An 18,157-nucleotide genomic window follows, 5' to 3' on the forward strand; every position below is an offset into this window, starting at 1 on the left:
AGGGAGCGGGGGGGTTGGATGGGTTGGGGTTTCTGTGGGGGGTAATCGGAGGGAGTGGATGGTGGCAGGGTGGGGCTACCCTCCCTCCCCGTGAAGTGTCCTATTTTTTGAATGTTAAAATATGGTATCCCTACTCACAGTGCAGCTCTCCATTCACAGCAGGCTGCAGCATGAGGTCTCAGCTTCCTCACTCCCTCCCCCTCTTTCCTGTTGGTAGTGGCCAAGGGAATGCTGGGAAATGTAGTTCTTTCCCTGCTCCAGGGCTGGCTCTATAGGCAGGGAGCTAACCAAGGAACTACAGCTCCCAGGGCCCCCTGTTGGTTCTTAGCTCCCATGCTGGATCCCTGCTGCCCCTGCAAATGGGCTGCCCCAAGCACCTGCTTGCTTTGCTGGTGCCTAGAGCCGCCCCTGCATACTGAGGAGCACAAGGGCCTAAAAGCGCAGAACTGAGCCTTGACAGGGATTGCAGAAAGGGAAAGGCAGTTAGACTGTGTCCTGCTTTTCTATAGTGTAGCTTCTACCAGTAGAAATGTTTCTTCTGTGGATGCCGCAGAGTTTAGGCAGACATTTCCCATGTTAGTTAATGCTGCTCCAAGAAGCATTAACATCGCTTGTGCTCTCTGTGACACACATCTCAGGGGTTACGGCTGCTGAGGAAAGGTCAATAGCAGTGCAGCCAGCTATGCTGCCAGTGGTAGGCCGGAGCCTGAGGCCTACAGGATTTGGTCTGTCCTTGCAGATCCTTGGCCTTTGCTCCTCAAAAATAATGGGATTTTAGTATCTTTCACCAATTAATAACTTTCTGTGCGTGTCAGGACCGGTGACGCTCCTCTATAATTCTGTTTTGCATACTTCATGTATAAAACCAAAAATGCAGAAGTGAGTGTTAAGCAAACCCGTTAAAGAAATAAGACAGAACAAGTTAAGCCATTTAAATCTTTGTTGTGTTTTGAAAATATTTCACTGCCCATTTAATGTTGAGGTTCGCCGTGTTGTTCAAGAAGATGAAGCTATTGCAAAAGTGAAAGCGGAAGAGACTCAGGCAATTGCTGACGATGCTCAACGGGATCTGGATGAAGCTCTCCCAGCTTTAGAGGCTGCAAACAAAGCTCTTGACTCTTTGGATAAAGCAGATATATCGGAAATTAGAGTTTTTACCAAGCCTCCGGATCTTGTCATGACTGTAATGGAAGCTATCTCCATTCTTTTAAATGCAAAGTAAGCCATTCAGAGCTATATAGTATTTTGTTTTAATTTATTTTAACTCATTATTTGTTAATATTTTTCTTTGTTTTTTCTTTGATTTTTCTCCCCACCCCCTCTCCTCCCAGCTCTTCCTTAGTGAAATGTTTTGTATAATGGTACCTACTTCTACAGTAAATTCACATTTTAATAGGAAGAGTACACTAATGTGGAGAATATCTTTGGTTGAATCAGAGCATTGTCTCTTTGACAGCTGTAGTCACAACTGCTTAGCTTTGCTTTGTGGGTCTCTCACGCAAAACACCTTCTACACGTTTCTCAGAAAAATGGTATCATCATCCACCGTGATGTGGTGATTATATTTATGAAAAAGATTAGCCTGAACCAAAACCCCGAGTCAAAACACCCCTGAACTTTGGGGAAGTTCAGATCTAGATTCAGAGGGGTAGCCGTGTTAGTCTGAATCTGTAAAAAGCAACAGGGAGTCCTGTGGCACGAAAGCTTATGCTCCCAATACTTCTGTTAGTCTTAAAGGTGCCACAGGACCCCCTGTTGCTTTTTACAGATCTAGATTGGCATCTACAGTTCATAACTGGTCTCATTCTCTGTAGTGGGCTGGACTAAAACCGCATGTCAAACTTCTTGAACTTTTTCAAAGTTTCAGAACCAGTTCCAAATTATGTGTCTTGGGTCTATCGCTAATTTATAGTAACAGACCACATACATTCTTTGAAACCAGTTCTGAATGAGGAGAAGGAAGACTAAATTATAGGGTTACATTTAATTTTGCATGACGTACTTTGTGTCTTTGATACAAGCAATTATTTTATAAGAGTTTCCAAAATCCCTAATGATAAAACTTGTCAGCTTTGATGTGCTTGGGTCAAATTCTAGTTTCTTGAAGCATAAAGTTGTGGTATGCCTCAAGCAATGGAGCAATTAATGTCCAAAGAGGATGTAGAGATTTATTACATCAATAAGATATCATAACAAAACAAAACAATGAAAAGCCATATTTTAGATAATGATGCTAAAATATCTGGCATGGTAAACAATCCACATTTCAAAAACTGAACATTCCACAGGTCAAATTCTCCCTTTTTACAGAATATTGGAGTATTTTTTACTTAAAGCATAAGTATCACTGAGTTATTTACTTCCAACTATATGGATTTTTAAATCTTGACTATAAATAAAGTAGTTTTTCTTTAAATAAACCAAATGTATTATTTAATTTGAGATTAAGTTACTTTTTAGTAAGCCTCCTCTCACTTCTACTTTGAGAATTTTTCACTGAGCTCTTGGAAGCTGCTTTTTTTAACCGTTAAGAGACTGGTCTTCTTATCATCTTTTGCTGATGAGTGTTTCCTAACAGATATCATGTCAGTACAAAAGTCTCTTGGCCAGATCTTCAGTTGGTGTAAATTGGCATAGCTCCAGTGACCTCAAAGAAGCTACATTGATTCTCACCAGCTGAGGATCTGATTCGCTGAACTCCAAGTTGGTGGTGGATTCTCCATAAGGAACACATCCAAAATTTTTGACTAAGGTGGCTTTGGATTTTCATGTGAGCCAATCCAGTTTTTTACAAGCTTGTGTACCAGGGAAGACTAGATTCCATGGTTTCATTGTGAAAAGAGTTTATTACCTTGACAGAACTAAACCATATAGGAAATTCACACGGTTGTTGGAGAGAGAAACAAAGGCCCAACTCTTTGGTTAAAAGATTGTCTCAGGAGATTAAAGTACAGATTCATACCTGTTGTGACTTGGCTGGAATTTCAGAGTCAGAAAGCCCATAGGGCCCATTCTACTAGAAAAGTAGCAGGTTTGGCAGCCTGCCTTTGTCTATAGATTATTTGAAATCCACAGAGGTGCTACCTGTAGTTCAATTCACACTTTCACAAAGCATTAGTCTCTCAAGTCTAAGTGCCAATTTGGAGCAGCAGAGCTACAGTCTTCTTGTAATAGCGCTTCTTAGCCTTCATTCGGAGGCCCAGCCCTTTGCTTACATGTGTCCTACAGAGGAGATCTCGTTTATAGCACTTTTATGTTAATTACATGTGATATCGAAATGTAAATTCTGTTGCTATGTTTTTATCAAGCACTGGTTGTGGTCAAGCTTTTCAAAACACTGTACCAAGCAAGAGGAAATGGTCTGAAAAGTGCAAATTTGTTATTTAAGATCATGTTCTCAGGGCATGTCTCTCTCGAATTCTGTTACTGTTATTTTCTTTCAGGCCTGACTGGGCAGCAGCAAAACAGCTCCTTGGAGATTCCAATTTCCTCAAAAAACTTTTAGAATACGATAAAGAAAATATAAAGCCTCAAATATTGTTAAAGCTTCAGAAATATATAAATAACCCAGATTTTGTGCCTGAAAAAGTAGAGAAGGTGTCCAGGGCCTGTAGGTCAATGTGCATGTGGGTGAGAGCCATGGATTTATACTCTAGAGTCGTCAAAGAAGTTGAGCCAAAGAGGCAAAAGTTAAATGCTGCACAGGTGCGTGTTTATGTCTCTAATGTCTTTTATTTGTTAGAATGATAACTTTGATGATGTTGTTAATTTTTTTTTTTACTGCGGTAACGCCTAGAAATCCCAGTCATGGATCAGGATCCACTGTGCTGGGCCTTGTACACCGACCAAAAATCAGTTCCTGCTCCAAGGAGCTTCTGATCTAAGTAATAGAATTTTTTTCATCCATAATTGTTCTTTTAACTCTTTGGGCCAAATCCAGCAGAAAGTAGCCTCTTGGGCTGCTGTCCTGCCTTGCTACAGAAGCTACTTCCAGTTCCAAGGATGACGTATCCTCTCCCTACTGTCTGTAAGTGCTGAATTAAGCATCAGATGGGCACTCCATTCATGGGGCACATGGGGCAATCAGGTATTGTACATGACATTATCGCTGAGTTCTTCCAAGACTGACTAAACACAAGTCATCGGGGGATGAATTTTCCAAGAGCTGTGGCCCAAGGGAGACTTTCCCCAGCCATTGGTCCTGTGTCAATGTTCAGCCAACCTGGTTACAGCAGAGACTAGAGGGTGTGACAGTTTCATATCCCACTCCCTAGAAAAATGGTGGAGGCACTCGTTATGAAAATGCCATTTTATTAATAGGACAAAAATGTTCTGGTTTAAAGCCACATCTTTCAAAAAGACTCCTTATTCATATGTAGGCACCTGAATAAGTGACCTGCTTTTCACAAGTCCCCTGTATCTGTCACTTGCATTGACTTCAGCTCTTCTAAAAATCAGGCCACCAGGTTTGAAAGCCTTCACCGAAATATTTCCTTACGTTCTTAGGCGGAGCTCGATGCTACTGTGGCTACCCTTCGCGACAAGCAAAAGAAACTAAAGCAGGTGGAGGATCAGATCCAGGCATTACAAGACCAGTATGAAAGAAGCCTTGAAGAAAAAGAGAGCCTTGGTAAGTGATTTCTCTTGAAGTCGTTAAACAGTTAAGTTAGTCTTTCACTTTCATGCCTTCACTATACAGCTAGCTGGACCAGGGGAAACTAGCTAGCCCCGACCCAGACAGTCTCATACTATACACAACACAGTGGTATGGAAATTAATATGCACATCAGTAGGACTCCATTGAAAGGGTCAGACACATGATTTACTAGCACTCTGTCTCCCCAGTGCTTCTCTGGTCACACAGTACTGTGGTAAGGAGACACTACATCTGCTGCCAACAGGTAGGCTTGTGACTGTTCCTTCAGGCAGCTTCAACTGGAGCAACCTGATTCCAGTAGCAGGCGATGATAATATCACAGCAGGATGATTGGAAGAGGGTGTGCTGGGAGTTTGGCGAGGTCAAGATATGGGTTCATGGACCATAGTCTGTCCTGAAGTACCCAATCAATAGGCCAAAAAGAAGTTTGCCAGGAAGCCACTGTAGAAGTTAAGGCTAGAGGAAAGGGTATGGGAAGAGGGAGGCTAAAATAGAAAGCAAGGGAAAAGATTATTAGGAAAAATTGACTTTTTAATACTAATCACAGTCCAATCGTTTTATAACTGTTTAGCAAGGACCATGGCACTTACCCAAGCTCGCCTCACTAGAGCTGGAAAGCTTACAGCTGCATTAGGAGATGAACAAGTTCGGTGGGAAGAGAGCATCAGGAATTTTGAAGATGAGATTTCAAACATCATAGGGAATGTGTTCATAGCAGCTGCTTGTGTTGCCTATTATGGGGCTTTTACAGCACTTTATAGGCAACTGGTGAGTAAAAATAATCTCCCTTTTCTTTTTTTCCTGCATAATGTGGTGCTTGTGAAAGGTACCAAACTGGCATCACTGTAGAATTGCTCTAGCTTCTGAACAGGTACAATATGGACAGTGTCAGTCTAAGCATTCCCCCACAACTGCATTAATGATCCTCAGCCTTGCTGTCCAGAGTTCAGTTTAAATACATATTCAGCCATTAGTGACAATTGTGAAGGGTGTAGGATTATTATTAGTACAAGACAAAGACTCCTGTGTTTTCTGAAATGAATTAAAGACACTTACTTGTCGCCTCCTAAGCAATCAAACAGCCATCCTATGATAACTTTTAATTACTACCAACTAGTGTCCAACAGGCTATTTGTTACATTCTTCTTCGAGTGATTGCTCATGTGTATTCCACTATAGGTGTGCGTGCTCGCCACGTGCACCGGTGCCGGAAGCTTTTCCCTTAGCAGTATCCGTTGTGGGGGAGCACCGCTGCGACCCCTGGAGTGGCGCCGACATATCGCACCATAAAGGGGACTGTGTGCTCCCCCCACCGTCAGTTCCTTCTTGCCGCCAGTGAAGGTAGTCGGGACTTGCTCCAGCCTTGGCTGCAGCGTTATAGCCTTAGTGGTATCTAGTTCACTGAACTGTTTCTTTGCTGAACTTTTCTTCTGTTAGTGCCTGGCTCGGGGCATGCCCCGTGGCCCAGGCTTCAAGTCGTGTGACTCTTGTCGCAATTCTATGCCCAGAAGCGATCCACACTCTCAGTGTCTTTGCTGTCTGGGCGAGTCTCACATTAGTGAGAAGTGTAAGATCTGCCGCTCCTTCAAGCCGTGAACGAAGAAGGAGCGTGAGATCCGACTCCGAGCGCTCTTAATAGAGTTGGCATTGGCCCCGGCACCGGCGCATCGAGCCGGCACCACGCCGGGATCCGCGTCGTCGGTACGCGGCGAAGGGCCTCAACGCGCAGTCGTCTATCCTGGGGCCGACCTGTGCCGCCGGACCAACCTGCACCTCCGGCGCCCGACATGCCTCTACTCCAGGCTGTGCCATGGCAGGGTCAGTGGTGTCAGCTAGCGCCGTGGCCTCAGGCTCCGGCGCACCTCGGTCCTCGCTCAGTGGCAGGAGCTTCCCAGGGCCACCCCGCGTCGCCGCGGTACCGGGATCAAGCTGTGGGTGCCGATCCCCCGACGCCGTCATCGGCACCGGACCCCGAAGTAGAGCCCACGGTGCCGCTTGCCGTTGACGGTGCTGTACCTTCCACCTTGATGGCGCAGGGTGATTCGGTTGCGGTACCGCCTCCCTCTTCGCAAGAGGACTTTAAGGCCCATCAAGAGCTGCTTCAGAGGGTGGCAGCCAACCTCGAGCTCCGGGCCGAGGAGATGGAGGAGCCCTCCGACACACTTTTTAATGTCCTGGCCTCCTCGGTCCCGGGGCGTGTGGCGCTCCCGTTTCATCAAGGAGTTGCCAATATCACCGCTGGCCTTTGGCAAACGCCGGCCTCCCTTGCCCCTATTTCCAAAAAGGCTGAGAGGAAATACTTCGTCCCTGCCAAAGGTCTTGAGTACTTCTACACTCACCCAGCCCCTAACTCCCTGGTGGTAGAGTCGGTCCACCACCGCGAGAGTAATGGTCAGCCTGCGCCCACACCCAAGGACAGGGACGCTCGTAGACTTGACTCTTTCAGATGAAAGTCTGACTCGTCGACAAGTTTCCAACTCCACGTGGCCAACCATCAGGCGCTTCTGGGCCGCTACGAGTTCAACCTTTGGGGATCTTTCCCCAAGTTTGAGCGCTTTCTCCCTGATACCGAGGCGAAGGAGTTTCGGGCGCTCGTCCAAGAAGGGGCGACCGCGGCCAAGGCGGCTCTCCAGGCTGCTTCGGACGCGGCGGACACGGCCGCTCGCTCCTTGGCTACAGCTGTCTCCATGAGGCGAGCATCGTGGCTTTCCCTCTCGGGACTCTCCTCTGAATCGCAGTCGATAATGCAGGACCTGCCGTTTGATGGCAAGGCCCTGTGTGCTGATCAGACTGATACCCGTCTGCATGGGATGAAGGATTCCCGTACAACCCTTCAGATGTGGGCCTGTACGTTCCACCTGCAAAGGACAAGCCCAGGGCTCAACCGCCTGCTCCACAAGCTAGGGGTAGATATGAACCCCCGCCTAAGCGGCAGAGGGATCAGAGGCGTCGGTCACAGCGCCAATCCCATTCGGCCCAGCGACCTGGTGCCTCGAAGGGCAAACGCCCCGGGAAACGGCGTTTTTGACTTGTTGAGGGGGGTCACCGGGCCTGTTGCCAGTGCTCCCCCCACCCAGTTAATAAAGTTGCCTTTTTTCAACCGTTTATCAGCTTTCTGACTCCAATGGTCCACTATAACAACGGATCAATGGGTCCTCAGCACCATCTCCCAGGGGTACAGGCTCCAGTTTGTGGCAACCCCTCCCAACTGCCGCCTGTCACGGTGCCACACCGCGGTTCCGGAACATGCCCTCCTCCTCCGTCAGGAGGTACAATGCCTCCTTTCCTTGGGAGCGGTGGAAAGGGTGCCTTGAGAATACCAGGGCAAGGGGTTTTACTCCAGGTATTTCCTCGTTCCCAAGGCGAAAGGTGGGCTTCGGCCCATCCTCGACCTGCGGAATCTCAACCAGTTCCTGGTGCGTTACAAATTCCGCATGGTGTCCCTGGCCTCCATTATTCCATCCCTAGACCAGGGGGATTGGTTTACGTCACTGGACCTCCAGGATGTGTATTTTCACATCCACATTTTCCAGGATCACAGGCGCTACTTCCGTTTCCTGGTGGGACAGGACCACTTCCAGTTTACGGTCCTCCCTTTTGGCCTCTCTACGGCCCCCAGGGTGTTTACGAAATGTATGGCAGTAGTTGCAGCCCACTTCAGGAGGAAAGGGCTGCAGATCTTCCCCTACTTAGACGACTGGCTGCTCAAGGGCCGGTCTCGATCCCTGGTGCAGCAGCAGACGAGCTACCTGCTAGGCACCTGCGGTGTCCTAGGCCTGCTGGTAAACGAGGAGAAATCCACGTTAATCCCAGTTCAGCGCATAACCTTATAGGCGCGCTGCTAGATTCCCGGGTAGCCTCGGCCTTCCTCCCAAGGGACAGGTTCGAGGCGCTCAAAGCTCTCATCGCCTGGATCACAGCCTTTCCGGTAACCACGGCACAGATGTGCCTTCAGGTCCTAGGCCACATGGCAGCATGCACCTATGTAGTGCGACATGCCAGGCTTCGAATGAAGCCCCTCCAGCTGTGGAGACAGCCTGGACATGGTGGTCACAGTGCCGCCCAGGGTGGTGGCAGGTCTCCAATGGTGGTCCCTCCCGGGCAACATGCTCCGGGGTATCCCCTTCCGGGACCCTCCTCCCTCACAAGACCAAGTGTCGGACGCCTCGGACCTGGGCTGGGGAGCGCACGTGGGGCCCTTCAGGACCCAGGGGTTGTAGTCCCCAGGAGACTTAGCCCTCCACATAAATGTCAGGGAGCTCAGGGCCATACGCCTCGCCTGCATGGCGTTCCGCCACCACATCCAAGGGAGGGTACTCGGAGTCCTTACGGACAACACGACCGCCATGTACTATGTCAACAAGCAGGGCGGTACGCATTCCAGGGCCTTATGCCAGGAAGCCTAGCTCCTGTGGGAGTTTTGTATAGCCCACAATGTACTCCTGTGGGCTTTTTACCTGCCGGGCAAGAGCAACTCTCTTGCAGACCGCCTGAGCAGGGTATTCTCCCAGCAGCACAAGTGGTCCCTTCGCAGGGACGTGGCCAGGTGGATCTTCCTACAGTGGGGCACTCCCCACGGAGACCTGTTCGCCACTGCCCAGAATCGACAGTGTCCTCGATTCTGCTCCAGGGCGGGGCAGGGCGACGGGGCGATATCGGATGCGTTCCTGCTCTCATGGTCGGGGCCCCTGTTGTACGCCTTCCCGCCCTTCCCCTTAATAGACAAGGTGTTGCAGAAGCTGAAGTCAGACGGAGCGAGGATGATCCTCATAGCCCCGGATTGGGCCCGTCAGCATTGGTACGGGTCCCTCCTGCAACTCTTAGCGGCCCCCCCTTGCAGGCTGCCGCTATGCCCGGACCTCCTCTCCCAGGAGGCAGGACGTCTCCTCCATCCCAACCTAGCTGCGCTCCATCTGACAGCGTGGCTGCTTCATGGTTTGAATGCGGAGGAGGGCAGGTGTTCTGAGAACGTCAGGAGGGTCCTGCTGGAAAGTAGGAAACCCTCCACGTGGCGCACCTACCTGGCTAAGTGGTATAGGTTCTCTGTGTGGGCGAGGCATAGAGGTTCCTCTCCCTCCTCTGCACCTATCCAACAGGTCCTCGATTACCTCCTGTCCCTTAGGACTCAAGATCTCGCGCCCTCCTCTATCAGGGTGCACCTGGTGGCCATCTCAGCCTTCCATCCCCCGGTGCAGGGCCTGTCTGTGTTCTCACATCACATGACGGCCCGGTTTCTGAAAGGGTAAGACCGGGCATTCCCTTACGCCAGACCCCCAGTCCCGCTCTGGGATCTAAACCTGGTACTCTCCCGCCTCACAGGGCCTCCTTTTGAGCCGTTAGCCACGTGTTCGTGGTCCCACCTGTCGTGGAAGGTGGCGTTCTTAGTGGCTATCACCTCAGCCTGCCGGGTCTCCGAGCTCAGGGCCCTGACCTCTGAACCGCCGTATACGGTGTTTCATAAGGACAAGGTTCAGCTACGCCCTCACCCTGCCTTTTTGCCGAAGGTAGTCTCGGCTTTCCACGTGGATCAGGATATTTTCCTCCCGATCCTGTGTCCTAAGCCCCATTCCTCCAATGAGGAACGCCGCCTGCACATGTTAGATGTGTGCAGAGCGCTGGCCTTTTACCTGGACAGAACCAGGCCCTTTAGAAGGTCACCCCAGCTTTTTATTGCTTCGGCCGAGCGCATGAGGGGACGACCGGTCTCCACCCAGATCTCAAAGATCTCCCACTGGATCGCTTCGTGCATTCGCACCTGCTATGACCTGGCAGGGATTCCCCCGCCTCCTATAGTGAAGGCTCATTCGACGAGAGCCCAGGCCTCGTCTGCGGCTTATGTGGCTCATGTCCCTATCCAGGACATCTGTAGGGCTGTTACATGGTCTTCTGTCCACACTTTCTCATCGCACTATGCGATCGTCTCCCAATCACGGGATGACGCTGGGTTTGGTAGAGCAGTGCTCCGCCCGGGAAACCCTTGACATTTCATAATTACACTCGTACCCGCCTCCATCAGGGATAGCTTGGAGTCACCTATAGTGGAATACACATGAGCAATCACTCGAAGAAGAAAGGACAGTGACCTGTTCCGTAACTGGCGTTCTTCGAGATGTGTTGCTTAGGTGTATTCCACGTCCCACCCTCCTTCCCCTGTGTCGGAGTTGTCTGGCAAGAAGGAACTGAGGGTGGGGGGAGCACGCAGTCCCCTTTATGGCGCGATATGTCGGCGCCACTCCAGGGGTCGCAGCGGTGCTCCCCCACTACGGATACTGCTAAGGGAAAAACTTCTGGTACCGATGCACGTGGCGAGCACGCACACCTATAGTGGAATACACCTGAGCAACACATCTCGAAGAACGCCAGTTACGGAACAGGTAACTGTCCTATTCCCATGAAGTAATATAATCTCCTATGAATCTCTTTTTACAATTAATATCTCTCTGTCTCAGCTGATAGATTGCTGGATCAAGAAATGTCAGAATCTAGAGATTCCTATCAGTCCAGACTTCAGTCTTATAAACATTTTGGGAGATCCCTATGAAATTCGCCAGTGGAACACAGATGGGTTACCACGTGACTATGTGTCTACCGAGAATGGGATTCTTGTGACTCGAGGGCGACGCTGGCCACTGATGATTGACCCCCAGGATCAGGTGAGCACTGATTGTAAACTGTACTGATGCAGCTCCCTTTCCAAAAATTCAACTCCTCCGTAAGTTTTTGTACCAGACAGTTCTAACACTTGACACCTTTTTCTTTGTTGGCTTGGGGCCAGATCCTCAGCTCATGCAAATCAACATACTTCAGTAGAGCTATAGTGACTAACACCAGCTGAGCATCTGGTCCATACGTTTTCAATATGAGATCTGTGATTAAAAATAAAAAACACGATAGTGTTTCAGGTATTGCATGGACTCTAATTTAACATTCTCATTCCAATCAAAATTGGAATAGGTTTAAAATAATTAATAGAGCACTATGAATCTTTACCAAGAGGTTTCTAACTATAAATAACATGGAAATGATTGTGCAAAATGTGTGCTATTAAAACCCCTCCACAATACGAAAACTATAAACTGTATTGCCAACAGAGGAAAAACAGGATTGTGTCCAGTTTTCATTAAAGGCCCAGGGATGAGTCTCAAAGATGGTCAAAGCTATGAAAGGAGTTTCATAAAATGAAAGACTGTGAAGACTATTATTATTATTTAACCTAAAAAGGAGGAAAGAAAAAACTGCATATACCTGCCTCACAACTCGTGTTTATTTTGTGCTATAACTTTTTCACTACATATTTTTGTGGTTTTCTGAATCCCCTTAATTGACCTAGTGCTAAACAACCATTGAACCACAGCCAATTTTGTTAGGACAATTCCCTGCATTGTTCACTCCTTTTCCCTAACTTGTGATTATTGGAAGCGGTAGGTGAGCACAATGAAAGAATTTAGAATGAAAAACCTTTTTCAATTTAATTTTTACATTTAAAACATTACAAGTATAAATCTATTTTAGGGTCCAATCGTGTCGGTGTGGATATTCCTTCCTTCTTCACTCAACCCTGCAGCACCACCCTTTCCTCTTCCCTAGACATCATACAGGTCTCTCTTCATGGCCTGGTGTCCTTGTTGGAGGAGCGGGGCTGCCGACTGAATGGGCCAGGTCATATGGGTGGGTCAGGTGAGCACAGGGATTGCTCCTTCCTAGTGAACAGCTCGTCCTAAAGGGGATGAATGGGAGGCCAATCCCGCCTCTCCACACCAGCCTTGGGTGCAGCAGGAAGAGTAATCTACCCCACACAGTGTGTGTAATCTCACTGGAAGCTGCCCTCTGAGATATAGTCCCTCATAGAGCTTCTCTTGGTGTGGTGCTGCCTCACACTACTCCCCAAAATGATTCTATGCCTTGAATGGCACAATCTGGACCTATAAAGGCCAATAAAATACAAGCAGTACCAGCACAGTTGAATATCACACCGTGCAGTGTAAAAGCCTTAGATATTACAAATACAAGCAAAAACCTTATTTTCTGGTGATGCGTCTCAGGAGTAAAGAGTTAGTGCATTTAATTTACTTTTCCTGATCAAAGCAGTGGTCTTAAGAATTGCACTTCTGAATATTGAGGCAAACGTGCTAATTAACCTTCTGGTCAAATGTGACACTTAGCCAACCTTAGTGATTACTCTCTTGTTTCCTACATAGGCAAATCGGTGGATAAGAAACAAAGAAATGAAATCTGGTTTAAAGATAATTAAGCTTACAGATGCTGGTTTCCTGCGTACTCTTGAGAATGCTATTAGATTGGGTTTACCTGTTCTTCTAGAAGAGGTATGTATCTTTTATCCATAAACTTAAATTATTATCATTGTATATTTATCTCTTTTAATATGTTGGAATTAGTAGGAACATCGTAATCAAAATTTTCGTCTATGAACTTCAGTTTTTTCTGGCCACAAAATCCCAGAACCACTGCATAACATTTTCTACATTTTAGCTATATTATTTTTTCCAGAGAAATGTTAGCTAAAAATAACTGTTCAGTAAATATGGCTATTCAAAAAGCAAACCAAAAGCTCTCTGTAATTCACAAAAAAACTCCAGGAGAAATTCATCATATGAGACAATAATCTAAAATATACATTATAGAGTCACAGGTTTTTGCTTTGTTTTTTTCTTGAGAAACCTGCCTCTCATTTGGGTGGTATTTTGCCAGAGGAGATTTTTTTAATCAGACAATATGTTTTTGAAACATTGAAAAAAGTGTTCTTACTTTCTGAAAAATCTACTAACGCTTTTTGTAATTTCGTATCTCTAAATGGCTTGGTGTACAAATCTACTAACGCTTTTTGTAATTTCGTATCTCTAAATGGCTTGGTGTACAAATCTACTAACGCTTTTTGTAATTTCATATCTCTAAATGGCTTGGTGTACAAACATCACATCAATGTTATTTGTTAGTCCTGGAAGAGAGAGAGGGCCAGATTCTCTGTCCTATTGTGCTCTTGCAGTGCAAAGCAGTCTTAAATTTGGCCTAAGAGAAATGGTCTGAAGTAAATAGGATGAAATTCAATAAGAACAAATGCAAAGTACTCCACTTAGGAAGGAACAATCAGTTGCACACATTCAAAATGGGAAATGACTACCTAGGAAGGAGTACCGCGGAAAGGAATCTGGGGGTCATAGTGGACCACAAGCTAAATATGAGTCAACAGTGTAACGCTGTTGCAAAAAAAAGCAAACATCATTCTGGGATGTATTAACAGGAGTGTTCTAAGCAAGACACGAGAAGTAATTCTTCCGCTCTACTCTGTGCTGATTAGGCCTCAACTGGAGTATTGTGTGCAGTTCTGGGCGCCACATTTCAGGAAGGATGTGGAGAAATTGGAGAAAGTCCAGAGAAGAGCAACGAAAATGATTAAAGGTCTAGAAAACATGAGCTATGAGAGAAGATTGAAAAAAATGGGTTTGTTTAGTCTGGAGAAGAGAAGACTGAGAGGGGACATAACAGTTTTCAAATACATAAAAGGTTGTTACAAGGAGGAGGGAGAAAAATTATTTTTCTTAACCTCTGGTGATAGGACAAGAAGCAATGGGCTTAAATTGCAGCAAGGGAGGTTTAGTTTGTACATTAGGAAAAACTTCCTAACTGTCAGGATGGTTAAGCACTGGAATAAATTGCCTAGGGAGGTTGTGGAATTTCCATCATTGGGGATTTTTAAGAGCAGGTTGGACAAACCCCTGTCAGGGATGGTCTAGATAATACTTAGCCAGGAGGCAGGGGACTGGACTAGATGACCTCTCAAGGTCCCTTCCAGTCCTATGATTCTATCATTCTAAGTGGCCAAATGGGGATTCCCCTGGCAGAGGGGAATTCCTGAGGTCGCTTTAATATATGTTGGGGGTGAGCATGGTAGTTCCTGGGATCATGGGACTCCCAGAGGTGATGTAAAGTTACTGTTTCTCACAACTCCCTCCTCTAGGGTCCTGTGGTTGGTGTAGCTGAGCTAGGCTTGAGGATTATGGATGTAGTACAAGTCTGTTATTTATTAGGCTAAATGCAAAATTTTTAAGTCATTTCCTATGGAAATTCGAATCTTTGAGGGTTTTAAGGAGAAATTTGAAGGAGGATAAATGAGGTAGCTCTATGGATATTTAAGGGGAGCTCCTCCCAAGGCATCATGAGAGAAAGCGTGAAGGTGCTTTTTTTAGAATTTAACAAGTGGGCAATGGAGGCTGGTAACATGAGGCGATTGGAGGTGAGAGTCGACATCTTGATAGAGAATGAGTGATAAGTTGGGGGGATAGGCTGTAAAGGCCCTCGAAAGTGAAGACAAGCAGCTTGTGTATGATGCGATAGAGAAAGAGAAGCCAGTGGAGGAATACAAAGAGTGGGGTGACATAATCAAAGTGACATGCTAGAAAAATGATCTTTGCAGCATCCTTCTGAATAGATATGAGCAGGACAAGATTGCATTTGTCAAGGCCAAAGAAAAGGATGTTGCAGTAATCAAGATGTGAGATGATGAGAGCCTGGATGAGGGTCTTAGTTGTATGGATGGATAGGAAAGGCCATATCTTAGAGATGTTATGCAGAAAGAATCTGAAAGATTGAGATATAACCTGTATGTGCAGACCTGGAGACAGGACCAATTTGAAGATGGCAGCCACGTTATGGGCCTGAGTGACAGGCAGGATGGTGTTGCCCACAGTTAACAAAAAAGGAGATAGTGCAGTGAGCATGTGGAGAAAGATTCAGAACTCTGTTTTAGCCATGTTGAGCTTGACCTGATGGTTAGACATCCATGAGATGTCAGAAACATACTTCTTCGAGTGATGGTCCCTATGTGCATGGATACGTGTGTGCCCCATGCACCTGAGTTTGTAATTTTTTAGTAAGTAGTGTCCGTTGGTCCACACGTGTGCCTTAACTGTCCTCATGCTCCGAACAGAGTGTGTAAGGGATGGTGCGGACCAACACCTCTCCAATTCTTTCTTATCACCGCATGGTCTGAGTCGGAGTTCATACAGGTGGTCATATGGCACAAGGCACCTGGACCCTTCGAGAGTCCAGAATGCATATCAATTTACTAGATCTCAGGATAGTCCATCAAGTCTGTAATGCATTCCTTCCACTCATCCAATCCCGACATGTTCAAATAATGTCAACATAATAAGGACAACATAACAACTGTCTTATATATAAACAAGTAGTGGGGAATGAGATCCCTTCCTTTTTGTATAGTGTCAGTTAACATCTGGAATTGGTGCAACCACCATCACATAACCCTTTCAGCAGCATGTTTACTAGGGCTTCAGAACTTCCTAGCGGACAGTCTCAGCAGAGATTTTTCCATGGACCACAAATGGGAGATTCACAATTCAGTTCTCAACAAGGTCTTCACCCAATGGGCAATGCTGTCCTGGGACCTTTTTGCCTCACATGTGAACAAGAAACTTCCTCTATCCTGCCTAGGCAAGGGCTCAAAGAGAGATACACTCCAGCTATCACAGAAGGATCACCTGAGTTATGCCTTCCCTCCCATTCCATTAATACTACAGGCCCCATGGAAAATCCATTAAGACAGAGCTCAAGTCATACTCATTGTGCCTGACTGGCCAAGACCGTTATGGTTTACAGATCTACTGAAGCTCTCAGCTCAGCTGCCCATAAACGTCTGCCCATTTCTGGACCTTCTAACACAACACCAGGGCACTTTCAAGCACCCCAATCAGGAACCACTGTAGCCTGGTATTTGGATGGTCACTGGATGTAAGAGCACTTGTGTTCCAGAGTGATGCAATCCATCCTTAATCAAAGTAGAAAAGACTCTACTAGGATATGTTCTTATTCAGCTAAAAGAAGGTGTTTCTCCTCTTGTACTCAACAATACATTATCTCCAGAATCTGCTGGGTTCCCTGCTATCCTGGAATATTTACCCGTAAGTCTTTGGATATCTCATTTAGTTCTCTTCAGGTTCATTTAGCAGCAATCAGTGCTTTTCATCCTCCTGTTGATAACCATATGATCTTCATTCACCCTGTCAAACTAGATTTTTGAAGGGGCTTCTTTGACCCTTTCCACCACTGGTGAAGTTCGCACCCCAGTGGGACCTCAGTTTTGTTTTTTCATCTCTCAGCAGACCTCCCTTTGAACCTCGAGCCCATCTGACTATGAAAGTGGCCTTTCTAATCATTGTAACATTAGTTAGACAAGTCAACTAGCTGAAAGCATGCATGGTGGACCCGAGTTTCATAAGAGTCAAACCATCCACTTACTGGTATTTTTTCCAAAACCACATGCCTCTCAGATGAATAAAGGAGACTGCATTCTCTGGATATCTGAAGGGCACTGGCCACTTGATCTCTATTTCATCCTTCTGTGAAAGTGGCCTTCACAGTGGCAATAACATCAGCCAGGAGAGCTGTTGAATTACAAGCATTATTAGCCAAACCACCTTATTATACCGTCTTTCATAAGGATAACGTTTCTCTGAAATCTCACCCTAAGTTTTTTACCAAAGGTGGTTCCAGAACTTCAATTAAATCTATTCACATTGCTGTTGTTTTCCCTAAGCCACATGCAGAGCATGTAAAGCAGAGCAAAAGCTGCATTCGTTGGATGTAAGCAGAGTTCTTTCATTCTATCTTGACAGAACTGCACACTTCAGAAAGTCTCCTAAACTGTTTGTAGCACATAGAGGAAAGGACCAAAGGTGAAGCTGTCTCAGAGCAAACGATCTTTAATTGGATTTCCACATGTATCAAACTTTGTTATCAGGTGACTGGAAAGACTCTATCTGTCAAAATAATGGTTCATTTGATGAGAGCTTGGTCCACTGTGATGGCCGCTCTCAGGACATTTGTAAGGCAGCAGCCTGGTCCTCCATCCACACATTTACTCAGCAGTACGCAATTGTACAGGCTTTCAGAGACAATGCAAAATTTGGCAGAATTGTGCTGCAATCACTGTTCAACAACTCCTGGTACCCACCTCCAACAAGGGTCACTGCTTGTTGAGGGGGGTGGGGGAGAGGTCATCAGCAATAAAATATATGTATACAGCTCATCATTAGAAGTAGAGATGGTTACTTGCCTGCACAGTAACTGATGTTCTTCCAGATGTGTTGTCTGTATACATATTCTATGACCCAACCCCCACCCCCGCTACTCAGTCTTTGACATTGGGCTCTGTAGGTGGCAAAAGAACTGGTTTGTGGTTGAGGCAGCCCCTCCCTTTAAGCCCTCAGTTGTTGGTGTGAGGATGTGCAGTGGATGTGCGCACACCAACAGTGGAATGTGTATACAGTGTACACCTCTCGAAGAACACCATTTACTATACAAATAAGTAACCATTTCTTCCCATAACATCTGCGTGATGAATTTCTGAACTGGCAACACTTTCAGTGCAACACCCTATTTTCTAAGAGAAGATTTTAATTTATATCCTGTGTCATTCTGTAGAAAGAAGTCCATCAGCATCATACCTTCTGTCTGTTCATGGCC

At 46.4% G+C, this 18,157-nt stretch overlaps 1 protein-coding gene across 1 annotated transcript in view; it reads left to right on the forward strand.

Moving 5' to 3' along the window:
* Positions 1-18,157, forward strand: part of DNAH6 (dynein axonemal heavy chain 6) — a 180,585-nt gene that overhangs the window by 100,934 nt on the left and 61,494 nt on the right. Inside the window, exons 50-55 of the mRNA XM_065405933.1 lie at positions 983-1,218; positions 3,444-3,705; positions 4,507-4,630; positions 5,229-5,425; positions 11,107-11,310; positions 12,856-12,981. Coding sequence (XP_065262005.1) covers positions 983-1,218; positions 3,444-3,705; positions 4,507-4,630; positions 5,229-5,425; positions 11,107-11,310; positions 12,856-12,981 — 1,149 coding nt within the window. The remainder of the gene's footprint in view (positions 1-982; positions 1,219-3,443; positions 3,706-4,506; positions 4,631-5,228; positions 5,426-11,106; positions 11,311-12,855; positions 12,982-18,157) is intronic.

This window comes from Emys orbicularis, chromosome 6, assembly GCF_028017835.1.
Source record: "Emys orbicularis isolate rEmyOrb1 chromosome 6, rEmyOrb1.hap1, whole genome shotgun sequence".
Lineage (NCBI taxonomy): Eukaryota > Metazoa > Chordata > Testudines > Emydidae > Emys > Emys orbicularis.